The 14,816-nt window shown below is 40.9% G+C and overlaps 1 protein-coding gene across 1 annotated transcript in view; it reads left to right on the plus strand.

Annotated features, from left to right (window-relative positions):
• Nucleotides 1-2,584: 2,584 nt before the first annotated feature.
• The window catches only part of LOC140486527 (solute carrier family 28 member 3-like), a 226,467-nt gene continuing 214,235 nt past the window's right edge, over nucleotides 2,585-14,816 (plus strand). Inside the window, exons 1-2 of the mRNA XM_072585796.1 lie at nucleotides 2,585-2,778; nucleotides 5,901-5,953. Coding sequence (XP_072441897.1) covers nucleotides 2,761-2,778; nucleotides 5,901-5,953 — 71 coding nt within the window. The 5' untranslated portion in view covers nucleotides 2,585-2,760. The remainder of the gene's footprint in view (nucleotides 2,779-5,900; nucleotides 5,954-14,816) is intronic.

The raw sequence follows: 14,816 nt of genomic DNA on the forward strand, positions 1-14,816 counted from the left end.
GTTTCAAAGGTTAATAATCCTCTAAGAGAGGAAATCCCTCTTAATTTCCTTCTTAATTTGATGTCCCCTGACCTTAGATCTCTATTGCCTTATGAGGGATAATATTCTCTTAGTGTCTAACCTGTGCCCCATCAAGCCCCATCAGAATCTTTATATTTCAATTGGATCAATTTTCATTCTTTTAAATGCTGATGAATTATGGTTTCAAGTTTATAAGTATTACTAAATGAATATTTGTAGTGATATTAGTTTAACTAATTAATTTAATATTTATATCTCCCTGGTACCTTTTTTAAGCTACTGTTCCCAATTCAACGTAAACCCTCAAAACTCACCAACCCATCACCTACCTGCTTATCTCTTTCTCCCTCATTCAGACCTTTCTCAGTGCCATGAAAGACCAGAAGAACAACTGGGTAAAAACATTGATTGCAGATGCTGGAAACCAGATTCTGGATTAGAGTGGTGCTGGAAAAGCACAGCAGTTCAGGCAGCATCCGAGGAGCAAGAAAATCGATGTTTCGGGCAAAAGATGAAGGGCTTTTGCCCAAAACGCAGAACAACTGTACAGCTTGCCCTCAATTACCATCAAGTCAATTTCTAGATTAGTCATATAAAATACAGGAACGACAACAGGAGCCCCTTCAGTGAGTAACTCACTTCCTTAATTCTCCAAAGTCTGTTCACCATCTACAAAGTATTGGTCAGGAATTTGAGGGAATACTCTCCATCTGCTTAGATAAGTGCAGTCCAGCACTTAACAACACTCAAGAAACATGACATCATCCAGGATAGAGCAGCCCACCTAATTGGCACCATATCCAAAAATATTTATTCCTTCCACCACTGACAGACAATAGCAGCAGTGTCAAAAACAGAAGTTGCTGGAAAAGCTCAGCAGGTCTAGCAGCATTGGTGAAGGGAAATCAGAGTTAACGTTTTGGGTCCAGTGACACATCCTCAGAACTGAATAGCAGCAGTTACTATCTACACTGTGTAAATTCACTAATTCACTTAAATGGCACCCTCCAAACCTGTACTACAAATATATAGAAGAAGGATACCAAATACATAGAAGACTAATGTGGGAAGTTTTACTCCAAACCACCATCATCCTGACTTCAAAATATACTGCCATTCTTTCAGTGTCACCTGGAACTCACTCCCTAAAATTGTTGTCGCTGTACCTAAACAAAATGGATTGCAATAATTCAAGAAAATCTGACTTTCTCAAGGGCAAATAGGGGTAGACAATAAATGTTAGGAATACCCACATCCTATGAATGAATAAAAAATATCCCATTAAGCTGGACTTTGTGACATATTTTGTGTTAATAAAACCTTCTGTGTTCATACTAGCTTTAATTCCAGATACCTCTGATCAACCAGACAATTAAGTAACAGTGCAGCTCCCATTAGTAGAGAGTTTGTCTATCATTAAGACTGAGAGAAATTACAATTTTCCCAGATTAAATAAATACTGTTTACAAGTACTCTGATGAGGTGGTCTTCATGCTCTGGGCATCATGAGAGAAAATAAATTAAGCAGTCGGTGGTTAGGATTTTGTCCACCCCAGTCCAATACTGGCACTTCCTCATCAGAATTTTACTGCACTGTCTTTTCTTGGGTAGATTCGTTATCAGCTTTCAAAACATTTAAGGGAGAATATTTAAAGGAGAATAGTTTACAATTATATGGGGAAAGAACAGGGAAGTGGGATTAATTAGATTGTTCTAGGAGCTGGGACTGGCTCAAAGTATCAAATTCCTTTCTATTGTGCTTTACTGTAGAGTTTAGAAATCAAAGTTAAAAATCACACAACACCAGGTTATAGTCTAACAGGTTTAATTGGAAGCACTAGCTTTCAGAGTGCGCCTGGGCAACAACCTGATGAAGGAGCAGTGCTTTGAAAGCTAGTGCTTCTAATTAAACCTGTTGGACTATAACCTGGTGTTGTGTGATTTTTAACTTTGTACATCCCAGTCCAACACTGGCATCTCAAATTAGAAAATGAAAGGTGACTTCATTGAAACTTAGGAACTTCTTACAGGGCTGACAGTGTAGGTTAGATATAATCTTTCACCTGGAATAATTAGTTGAAAACAAGAGGAAACAATTTCAGAATAATGGAAAATCATTTCAGATTGAGATGGGAATAAGGTCTGCATTCTCGAAGGGCTGTGAATCTCTTACTCCAAATGCCTCTGCAAGGTTAATCAGTGAGCAAGGTCGAGACACAAATCAACAGGCGAAAGTGAGTACTGCAGACACTGGAGATCGGAGTCAAGATTAGAGCGATGCTGGAAAAGCACAGTAGGTCAGGCAGCATCCGAGGCGCAGGAAAATCGACGTTTTGGGCAGGAGTGATTTTTTTTTCCCCTGATGAAGGGCTCCTGCCCGAAACGTCGATTTTCCTGCTCCTCGGATGTTACCTGACCTACTGTGCTTTTCCAGCACCACAAATCAACGTGCTCAAGATGTAAGCCCCGTCCACCGCCTGGCAGGGACAGTTGGCCCCGCCCACCACGCGGCTCGGGTTATTAGGCCCGCCTACTCCTACAGGCAGAAGTGTCGGTGCGTCACATTCACAATACCCTATACTGTCCTGTATTACGTCTGAGGGATTTCTGAAAGTACCCATCGGCCTGCCCTTATCTCCGATTCAGTGGATGCTCAGGTCGGGATGGTGGTGACATCACTGTCCGCACGCGCCCCTGGAAATTTCTCGAAACCACAAGATTAGCGGTGAACGGTTGAAAATGGCGAATAAAGTGGCGGTGAGCCTCTTCCTCTGCACAAATAGGACAAGACCATAAATGATTCTTCAGTTTCATGCCCTTTTATAATGTCCAGGGTAACCCGGCTCTTGGTGGTTTTCTCTAGAGAGAGAAACAAAGTTTATGTTTCTGATGAGCGGAGAAACCTGCTTGCGGGGTTCACATGGGGTTAATTTCCTTAACGTTCAGTCTGTGTCTGCAATAACACGGCTCTTATCCAGAGTTAATAGAACTTGGAGTTGCGAGTGCGTGTTGTTGCGAGTTGGTAGCAGTTGTTGAAACCTCAGTCTGTTGAGTTTAACTTGCTCCACGTTGGGCTGATTAATGCCAGGAACTGTTCAAATCCATTTACTTGGTACCTACCGCCAAGCAGGTTTATAGGCGTCAGCAACTAATGGTTTGCTGGGCTGTCTTACTGATATTTCTTTCTATAGCATTTTCACCATCGAGTTCAATGTTAATTTCCATTTGCTGTGAAATTAAACTAAAAAAAGTTTAAATCAACGAATTGTCTGAAGTGTCACTTAAGAAAAGAACAGCATTTATGATGTTTATTATGGAAGACATAAGGGAGTTTATAGATTGATATAGATCTTATAGATTGATATAGTTATAGATCTTAGAAACACTGACATTGACATTCTTTCAGAGTACTTGACCTTGAGTTCCAGGCTTCTGAACTGGACCCACCTTATCACTCTCCAGTAAGAACAAGTATTTTTAAGTTGCGGATACGTTCCAAAATGTCCATGATGTGGAGGGGCCAGTGTTGGACTGGGGTGTACAAAGTTAAACATTACACAACACCAGATTATAGTCCAGCAGATTTATTTGGAAGCACTAACTGTCACTGCGCTGCTCTTTCATCAAGTGGTTGAGGTGTGCTTCCAAATAAACCTGTTGGAGTATAACCTGGTGCTGTGATTTTTAAACTTTGTCCCAAAAAGGTGTTAGCCTGCAGGCAGCGCAATATGGTAGGAAAGGGAATTAGACAATTGATTGTGCATTAAAATTGGAGCAATGTGACAATTCGTTAATCTCCCAAATAGAAGTAGGCAATTCAACCCATCAAAAATTCTATTCAGTCACATTATGGCTAATCAATTTAATTTTTCCTGCTGTTTCTTTATATCTCTTGACATCCGTAACAACCAAAAATCCATCAATTCCAGTCATGGGATTTCAATAGTTTTAGCAATCAAAACTTTTCGAGTGAAAGTTTAAGATTTACACCCCAGATTAAGAGGAAAAATATGGCCTTGCTTGACTTTAAAAATTTTTTTTCCACCAGTTTCTTTATATTTCCCCATATGTCCCATAAGTTTATAAATATTTGATTAGACAACTTATCTTTAATGTAATAAAACATTGTCAAATTGATTGATAACACTCCTGTATTATTACCAATGAGCTGCATAAGTATATATTCAGAAAATGACCAAAAGAATGGTTTTGAGGCACCTCTTAAGTAAGGATAGAGAAAAAGAGAGGCTTGAGGCTATGACCATTAACGGTGGAGCAAAGTAGTGGATACTCAAGAGCCTAGACTTGATGGAGGACTCTGAGTTGGTGAGTGGTAATGACATGGAAGGATTAGAAAACATAGATTGAAATTTTTCAATAGTGTGTATAACATTGTTAAGATGTTGTTAAACTGATAGTGTAGATCAGAAGGTAGAAATAGTTGTCTAAATTGAGGGAGTACACTCACATTCATAAAAGTTATCTTCATAAATTGCACGTTCAAACCCTCACATATGAGATTTTGCTCTGTACCACCTCCAAGGCCAGTGTTTGTTGCTGAAAGCAGTACCACAAATGTAGTCTAATCAAGATGCTGTACAAATGGTGTACAACATAATTTCCTTTGTATTCCATTTTCCTGATGTAAAAATCAACATTGTATCAGCCTTTTTGATTGTTTTTTGCATCTATTCTCTACTTTAATGTGTACCCAGATGCCCACATTCCTTAACAGCTCCCAGTAATGTAAGCCATTAAAAAAAGTGATTTGTCTTTTTTGGATTAAAAGTAGGTATTTCAACTGAAAGACAGTTATTTATTATTCAGTGAGTCTAGGGCTGGTTTCTGAATCAGTGTATTTCCTGACACAGAATATTTTGGAAAATGAAGCCAGGTTGATAATTTATGTAAGACTGGGAAACTAGTTGTGGAATTATGACTGCAGCATTCTTAAGCTTAATGCAAGAATTGGAAAAAACGGGTCAAACATCAAACATTAGTGGATTTTTTTCAGTCATTCTTCAGTGATGTTTCAAAAGAGATTTTGCCAAAATTAGCAAGGTAGAGAATTTAAACAAGTTGATAGATTTGCTGTGGATAATAGTCAGTTTTGAATGTGATTGTATTCAGTGCAATTTGCCAATTGTTGTTTAATATGTCTGTTTGGCGGTGGTATTATAAACCATTTTTCGCATTTCTTCAGACTGCTGTAAGTTATCTAGATAATGGGCAGGAAAAGGCATTCTACTCAGTGATTCACCTGGTTGAGTTAGAATTTCGTGTGTGTTTATCATTATTTTGTAAGGATAGAGCAAGCTACGCCAGTACATTTAGTCTGCTCCTGCTCCTATTTCTTGTGTCTAAAAATCATTTTTGAAGCAGAGCAAAAAAAAAGCTAACTGTCATATAAAGACAGTTTGAATTGTGTTTGTTTAGACAATTCAAGTTGATACTTTTTCTATTTCTAGGGTCAATGCAAATAAATAAATCATTTAAAGTTGAAAGCACAGTTTATATTTCTTACCTGAAACATTGTTAAAGGGAAGCATGAAGTTGAAGCTTTTCCTCTTGCATCCAAAAGAATGAGGAATCTTTGCTCTAGTCAGTTTCTTCCAGTTCAAGATGAAACAAGTAGTTGAAGCTTGTCGTCTTGAACGGGAAGAACCTGACTTGAGCAAAGACTCTTCATCCTGACGAATTTAAGATGAAAAGATTCACCGACTTGTTCTCTTTAGCAATAATTAAAGTTCTGTACCACCAAGTAAAGCACAATACTTATTATAATTTGTTTCATTATAAGCAATTTATTGAATTTTACTTTGAAACCTATGAAAGTTACCTTTTTTTTTGTTACTAATTTAAACTCTATTTATGTTGAGGCTGAAAGTGAAGAGGAGTTGGACACAGGAGATGCACACATCGCTTCAGAAAGGTATTGATATTTCTTCAGATTTGACTTGTAAATCTTTTGAAAGTATTATTGCAGATAATATACTGTTTCTGAAAAATAACATCATCAAGTTTCATTTGAATTGATGATGAATCTCTACATTATTTTCTACACCAATTGGAAGAAGCATTGAGGTGGTGAGCATACAGTCTGTAGTCTGGTTAGGGGACTCCAATGCCCACCAAAAATGGTGGCTCAGTAGCACCACTACTAACTAGTTAGCTATGTTTTAAAGGACATAACTACTAGACTCGGTGCTGCATTTGGTGGTGAGGCAGCAGCATCAGCAAGAAACCATCTTGACCACGTATTCAATAATCTATCTGTTGCGATGCATTTATTTGTAATCGTATTCTGTAGCACAGTCCTTCCCATTTTTTCTTGAGAGTATTTTTCGTTGTGATTGCTGGCAGCATCAACCTGCAAAATGGGATAGATTTTGAACAGATCAATAACTCAAAACTAGGCATTCATGAGGCACTGTGTGCCTTCAGCAACAGCATTGTATTAAATACAGTCTGTTACCTTGAGGCCTGTATGTCCTCCACTCATACCATTAATCTGCAGGATCAACCCTGGTTTAATGAAGAGTGCAGGTGGGCATCCTGGGAGCTGCTGTAGACGCCTGTGAACAATGTGTTAATTTGGTGAAGCTACAACACAGGACTATTTGAATACCAAAAGTCGAACTGGTTGCAATAGAGAGATCCCAATGCAATAGATTAGATCTAAACTCTGCAAGCCTGCCACGTGCAACAATTCAGCAATTGACAGGAGAAGACTCCACAAGAATCCCTATCTTTAGAGCTAGGGAAGTCCATTAGAGTTCAATGCAGAAGACATAAAAGAAGCATTTGGAACTACCTTCAGCCAGAAGTGTCAAATGGATGATCAATTTTGATTTCCCCCTGAAGACAGTAGTATCGCATGTGCCAGGTTTCAGCCAATTCAATTCACTTCATATGATATCAAGGTAAAGCTAAAGTCCCAAAATACTGCAAAGGCTATGGGCCTTAACAATAAGAGTACTGAAAATTTTGCTCCAGTACTAACTGCTCCTAATTAGCTTTATCTATCGATTTCAAAGAGACCTTGGAGTGCAGGTTCATAGCTCCTTGAAAGTAGATTCGCAGGTAGATAGGATAGCGAAGAAGGTGTTTGGTATGCTTTCCTTTATTGGTCAAAGTATTGAGTACAGGAGTTGGGAGGTCATGTTGCGGCTGTACAGGACATTGGTTAGGCCACTGTTAGAATATTGCATGCAATTCTGGTCTCCTTATCGGAAAGATGTTGTGAAACTTGAAAGGGTTTAGAAAAGATTTACAAGGATGTTGCCAGGGTTGGATGATTTGAGCAATAGGGAGAGGCTGATCAGGCTGGAACTGTTTTCCCTGGAGCGTCAGAGGCTGAGGGTTAACCTTAGAGGTTTACAAAATTATGAGGGGCATGGATAGGGTAAATAGGCAAAGTCTTTTTCCCTGGGATCGGGGAGTCCAGAACTCTTTGAACCCTTTACAACTTAATAATAATCTTCCTATAACTGGTTGCCAGAACTGGACACAGTATGCCAGAAGACACCTCTCTAATGTCCTGTACAACCTCAATATGACTTCCTAACTCCTATACTCAAAGGATTGAGCAATGAAGGCAAGCTTGCTTAATACATTTTTAACCATCCTGTCGATATGTGAAGGAAACGTCAAGGAATTATATACCTTAATCCCTAGGCCCCTCTGTTCTGTAGCACTACCCAAGGAGAAAATGAGGACTGCAGATGCTGGAGATGAGTCAAAACTTGTGGCACTGGAAAAGCACAGCAGGTCAGGCAGCATCTGAGGAGTAGCAGAGTCAACGTTTCAGGCATAAGCCCAATCCTGATGAAAGCTTTATGTTCAAAGCATCGACTCTTCTGCTCCTTGGATGCTGCCTGACCTGTTGTGCTTTTCCAGTGCCACAAGTTTTGACTCTCATCTCCAGCATCTGCAGTCCTCACTGTCTCCCATTAATTATGTAAGTCCTACCCTTGTTTGTTGTAGCAAAGTGCAATACCTAGTATTTATCCAGATTGAACTCCATTTGCCATGTTTCTGCCCTTCTAACCCATTTGATCAAGATTTCTTTGTAGTCTTAGAAAACCTTCTTCACTGTCTCCTGTACCATTAATTTTGGTGTCGTCTGCAAACTTACTAACTGTGCCTTCTATATTCTCATCCAAATCATTTATGTAAGTGCCAAACCAAAGATGACCCAGAATCGATCCCTGTGACAGGCCTCCAGTCCGAAAAACAATCCTGCACCATCACTCTGTCTCTTGCTGTTAGGCCAATTGTCTATCCAGTCAGCAGGCTTACCCTGAATTCCATGTTACTTAACTTTACTAAATAGTCTAAGAATTGGAACCTTGTCGAAGGCTTTACTAAGGTCCACGTAAACAACGTCTACTGCTCTAGCCTCTTTACTCTGCTTGGTAACTTCCTCAAAAAACTCAAATCAAGTCTGTGAGACATGATTTTCCTGCACAAAACTATGTTTCCTATCCTGAATTAATTTTTGTTTCTCTGAATGTCCATAAATCCCATCTGTTAAAATCACCTCCAATAATTTACCCACAACCAAAGTCAGAGACAGGTCTATAATTCCCCGGTTTCTCCTTGCAACCATTCTTAAAGGTACAACATTAGCCATCCTCCAGTTATCAGGCACCTTGCCTGTATTTGTAGATGATGCCCATTTTTCTGCAAGGGACTTTACTATTTCCCCCTTACCTCCCACAACATTCTGCAATATGTTAGATCAGGACCTGAAGATTTATCCACCTTTATATTTTTGAAGACCTCCAGAATGCCCTCTTCTGTTATGTAAACTGTTTTTTTAAAATGTCGTGATGTATTTCTCTGTGTTCTTTAACCTCCATTTCTTTCTCCACAGTAAAAACTGACATGAAATATTCTGTCTCTCCTATCAACACAAACATGACCTTCTTGATCTTAAAGGAACCTTACCCTTTCTCTAGTTACCCTCTTGCTCTTAATGTACTTGTAGAATCCCTTTGGATTATCCTTAACCTTATCTATCAATGCTATTTCATATCATCTCATATCTCATAACTTTGCTTTCCTGATTTCTTCTTTAAGAATGCCCCTACTGTTTATATTGATCAAGAGATTCATTTGAACCAAATTGTCTATATCTAAAATAAGATTTTCTGTAATTTTTGAGAAGATTTGTAGCTCCAGTTGAGGTTCAGGTTGTAAGTTTGCTCGCTGAGCTGGAATGTTTGTTTCAGATGTTTCATCACCAAAGTAGGTAACATCGTCAGTGAACCTCTGGTGAAGCGCTGGTGTTATGTCCTGGTTTCTGTTTATGTGTCGTAGTATCTTAAGATGATAAAGTTGGTGCTGTCTGGTGTTTGTGTCCTTGGTTCCTCTAGTAGTGCAGTCAGTGTTTCTTTGGCCAGGTTAATTGATGTGAACAGGGCTGTTACATCAAAGGAGACTATTATTTCGTCCTCTTCCACCTTTTGGTGTCTTTGGTGTTCAGGAATTCTTGGGTGGAGTGAATGGAGTATCATGAGTCTTCTATCCGGTATTTCAGATTTCAGTGGAGTTCCTTGGTTAGTCTGTGTCAGTGTTCCAGGTAGTGAGACTATCGGTCTGAGGCCCATGGTTTGTGTAGACAATAGGTGCAGGAGTAGGCCATTCTGCCCCTCGAGCCTGCACCACTATTCAATATGATCATAGCTGATCATCCTTAATCAGTATCCTGTTCCTGCCTTATCTCCATAACCCTTGATTCCACTATCCTTGAGAGCTCTATCCATCTCTTTCTTAAATGAATCCAGAGACTGGGCCTCCACTGCCCTCTGGGGCAGAGCATTCCACACAGCCACCACACTCTGGGTGAAGAAGTTTCTCCTCATCTCTGTCCTAAATGGTCTACCCCGTATTTTTAAGCTGTGTCCTCTGGTTCGGCACTCACCCATCAGCGGAAACATGTTTCCTGCCTCCAGAGTGTCCAATCCTTTAATAATCTTATGTGTCTCAATCAGATCCCCCCTCAGTCTTCTAAACTCAAGGGTATACAAGCCCAGTCGCTCCAGTCTTTCAGCGTAAGGTAGTCCTGCCATTCCAGGAATTGACCTCTTGAACCTATACTGCACTCCCTCAATAGCCAGAATATCTTTCCTCAAATTTGGAGACCAGAACTGCACACAATACTCCAGGTGTGGTCTCACCAGGGCCCTGTACAGCTGCAGAAGAACCTCTTTGCTTCTATACTCAATCCCTCTTGTTATGAAGGCCAGCATGCTATTAGTCTTCTTCACTACCTGCTGTACCTGCATGCTTACCTTCATTGACTGGTGTACAAGAACACCCAGATCTCTTTGTACTGCCCCTTTACCTAAATTGATTCCATTTAGGTAGTAATCTGCCTTCCTGTTCTTGCCACCAAAGTGGATAACCATACATTTATCCACATTAAACTGTATCTGCCATGCATCTGACCACTCACCTAACCTGTCCAGGTCACCCTGTAATTTCTTAACATCCTCATCACATTTCACCTTGCCACCCAGCTTAGTATCATCAGCAAATTTGCGAATGTTATTACTAATACCATCTTCTATATTATTAACATATATTGTAAAAAGCTGTGGTCCCAGTACTGATCCCTGCGGTACCCCACTGGTCACTGCCTGCCATTCTGAAATGGAACCGTTTATCACTACTCTTTGTTTCCTGTCAGCCAACCAACTTTCAATCCAAGTTAGTACTTTGCCCCCAATACCATGTGCCCTAATTTTGCTCACTAACCTCCTATGTGGGACTTTATCAAAAGCTTTCTGAAAGTCCAGGTACACTATATCTACTGGATCTCCCTCGTCCATCTTCAGAGTTACATCCTCAAAACATTCCAGAAGATTAGTCAAGCATGATTTCCCCTTCATAAATCCATACTGACTCTGACCTATTCTGTTACTACTATCCAGATGTGTCGTAATTTCATCCTTTATAATAGACTCCAGCATCTTTCCCACCACTGAGGTCAGACTAACTAGTCTATAATTTCCTGTTTTCTCTCTCCCGCCTTTCTTAAAATGTGATGCAACATTAGCCACCCTCCAATCCGCAGGAACTGATCCCGAATCTATCGAACTCTGGAAAATAATAACCAACGCATCCACGATTTCTCGAGCCACCTCCTTCAGTACCCTAGGATGTAGACCATCAGGCCCCGGGGACTTATCAACCTTCAGACCTAACAGTCTCTCCAACACCAATTCCTGGCAAATATAAATTCACTTAAATTCAGGTCCTTCAGCCACTGTTACCTCAGGGAGATTGCTTGTGTCTTCCCCAGTGAACACAGATCTGAAGTACCAATTCAACTCTTCTGCCATTTCTTTGTTCCTCGTAATATATTCCCCTGTTTCTGTCTTCAAGGGCCCAATTTTAGTCTTAACCATTTTTTTGCCTTTCACATACCTAAAAAAGCTTTTAGTATCCTCCTTTATATTTTTGGCCAGTTTACCTTCGTACCTAATTTTCTCTCTGCGTATTTCCTTCTTAGTAATCCTATGTTGTTCTTTAAAAGCTTCCCAGTCCTCCGTTTTTCCACTTATCTTTGCTATGTTATACCTTTTCTCTTTTAACTTTATATGTTTCTTAACTTCCCTCATCAGCCACGGCCACCCATGCCGCCTCCTAGGATCTTTCTTCCTTTTTGGAATGGACTGATCCTGCATCTTCTGCATTATACACAGAAATATCTGCCATTGTTCCTCCACTGTCATCCCTGCTAAGGTATTGCACCATTGAACTTTGGCCAGCTCCTCCCTCATAGCTCCATAGTTCCCTTTATTCAACTGAAATATTGTCACTTCCGATTGTACCCTCTCCCTCTCAAATTGCAGAGTGAAGCTTATTGTATTATGGTCATTACTTCCCAATGGCTCCTTCACTTCGAGGTCCCTGACTAATTCTGGTTTGTTGCACAATACCAGATCCAGAATTGCCTTCTCCCTGGTAGGCTGCAGCACCAGCTGTTCTAAGAATCTATCTCGGAGGCACTCCACAAAGTCTCTTTCTTGAGGTCCAATACCATCCTGATTCTCCCAGTCTACCTGCTTGTTGAAATCCCCCATAACAACTGTAGTAACATCTTTGCGACAGGCCAATTTCAGCTCCTGATTTAACTTACATCCGACATCCAGACTACTGTTTGGGGGCCTGTAGATAACTCCCAAGAGGGTCTTTACCCTTAGAATTTCTTAGCTCTATCCATATTGACTCTACATCCCCTGATTCCAGGTCCCCCCGTGCAAGGGACTGAATACCTTCCCTTACTAGCATGGCCACCCCACCCCCTTTGCCCGTCAGTCTGTCCTTACGATAGCACGTGTAGCCTTGAATATTCATTTCCCAGGCCCTGTCCACTTGAAGCCACATCTCAGTTATCCCCACAATATCGTATCTGCCAATTTCCAAAAGAGCCTCAAGCTCATCCATCTTATTTCTAATGCTTCGTGCATTCATATATAGTAATTTTAATTTGTTACTGCCCTCACCCTTCCCATCAACTCCTATTTCACTCAACCTTACAGCATGATCCCTTTCTGAGTTTTCTGCTTCATTGATACAGTTGTTTTTCTTGACTTCCCTTGTTCTAACTTTCCCTTCAATTTCCTTCTTTAACATCCAGTTTGTCCCCTCCGCCCCGGCAACTGAGTTTAAACGCAGCTGTGTTGCAGTAGCAAACCTGCCTGCCAGAATTCTGGTCCCCTACCTATTAAGGTGCAAACTGTCTCTCTTGTATAAGTTATGCTTACCACAAAACATACCCCAGTGATCCAAGAATTTAAATCCTTGCTTCCTGCATCAGTTCCCCAGCCACACGTTCAAGTCCATTATCTCCCTGTTTCTGGCCTCACCAGCCCGAGGAACTGGAAGCAAACCGGAGACAACCACTCTGGATGTTCTGCTTTTCAGCCTTCTTCCTAGTTCTCCGAAGTCCCGCTGTAGTATGTTCCTCCTCTTCTTCCCAACATCATTTGTGCCGGCATGTACCACCACCTCTGGCTCTTCACCTTCGTCCTTGAGGATTTCCTGCTTTCTGTCTGTGATGTCTTTAACCCTGGCACCAGGAAGGCAACACACCATCCTTAAGTCCCGCCTGCTGTCACAAAAACCTTGGTCAGTTCCTCTCACTATGGAGTCCCCTATTACCACAGCTCTGTGCGATGTCCGACTCTTCCGCTCTGCCTCCACGCCAACTTTTGATTGACAGACCTGGCCACCTCGTGGACTGGCAGTGTCATCTGTCTCTATTGTTTCCAAAAGATTCAACTTGTTCCTGACAGGTACTTCCCGTGGTCTCTTGCACCTGCCTCCTCTCTGCCTTCCTCATCATCTGCTCTCTTCTGGTATGGTCGGTGTAATAACCTCACTGAAGGTCTTGTCCTGAAAGATCTCGTTCTCTCGGATAGCCTAAGGTCCTCGAGTTCTTTCATCAGTGCTGTAATATGCTCTGTCAGTAGCTGAATGTGCACACACTTTCCACACTTATACGAGCCAGACACACCAGAGGCGTTGACCTCCCACGTCAAGCATGTAGCACACTGAACCAGCTTGGCAGTCATGTCTTCACCCTCTTCAACTGTGGCGTAATCACTTCACTCAACCTCCTTGTACTTTAGTTAGTTCGTAAAAGCAGGGTGTATTAGGTCCATCCGGTTTCATTTTTTGGAAGCCTGTCTTGTTTAATTGTCCTGATTTCTGAATGTGGATGTGAAACAGTTTTCTAGTTGTGGAGTATGGTCTATCACAGTGTCGGTATGCAAGCAGTGAGTTTGCTTTTTCAATGAACTCCGCTCTATTTAGAATGACGGTCATGTGCTCTTTGTCTGCAGGTAGGATTACAATGTTTTTGTCTTTTTTGAGTCTTTCTAGGGCTTTCCTGTGTGTTGAGTGTGTTCCCTTCCTTTTTCCTGCATAGTATTGGTGCAACTCTCTATCTGATGGTCTGTTGGGTTTCTTCTTAGTCTGTTGTCCTTCAGGGTTGATCCTAATGCTGCTAGGAAGTCCTTTTTGTCCGCATCTCTTTATTTGTAGTTTACCCCTTTCACTGGGATGGTTTTTTCCGTATCCGTTAGTGGTCGGTCTGCTAATTTTTTTAAATCCAAGCTTCTGTGCTATTCTTTTTTGTGAGTTTGTCCAGTTTTTCATGTAGGGTTAGTTTTTAAATTTTCTGTGTTTGTTGCTGATAATGCATATGGCTCATTCTAGTGTCTGTCCATTCATGGTCTGTTGCCTTCGTATATAAAGTTATTTTTGGCATGGAATTTCCTGATTGTGTTTATGGAGTCGGTTGTGAGCATTGTTAATAGTTTCTTGCAACATTGCGCGGACGTTCTGTTCTGCTATTCTTTTGGCTAGTGGGATGTTGAGTGGTATTTAAGACATTTTGGTAGGATCTGATTCCTGAGAAATTCATGCAGGAAGTACAGTTGTTTGCGGGTGACGTTCAGTCTGATGACGTTGATTTCTCATCTTCGTGCTAGTTTTAGCGTATTGTGTCGATAGGTGTTTGTGATTTGAGAAGATTTGTAGCTCAGGTTGAGGTTCAGGTTATAAGTTTGCTCACAGAGCTGGAAGGTTTGTTTTCAGACATTTTGTCACCATACTAAGTAACATCATCGACGAGCCTCCGGTGAAGCGCTGGTGTTATGTCCTACTTTCTGTTTGTGTCTTGGTTTCTTAAGGTGGGTGATACCATTTCTGATTCTTTTTCTCAGAGGAAGATAGATGGGGTCCAAATCGATGTGTTTATTGATAGAGCCTATCAG

The sequence above is a fragment of the Chiloscyllium punctatum genome, chromosome 2 (assembly GCF_047496795.1).
Source record: "Chiloscyllium punctatum isolate Juve2018m chromosome 2, sChiPun1.3, whole genome shotgun sequence".
In the NCBI taxonomy this organism is placed as follows: Eukaryota; Metazoa; Chordata; class Chondrichthyes; order Orectolobiformes; family Hemiscylliidae; genus Chiloscyllium; species Chiloscyllium punctatum.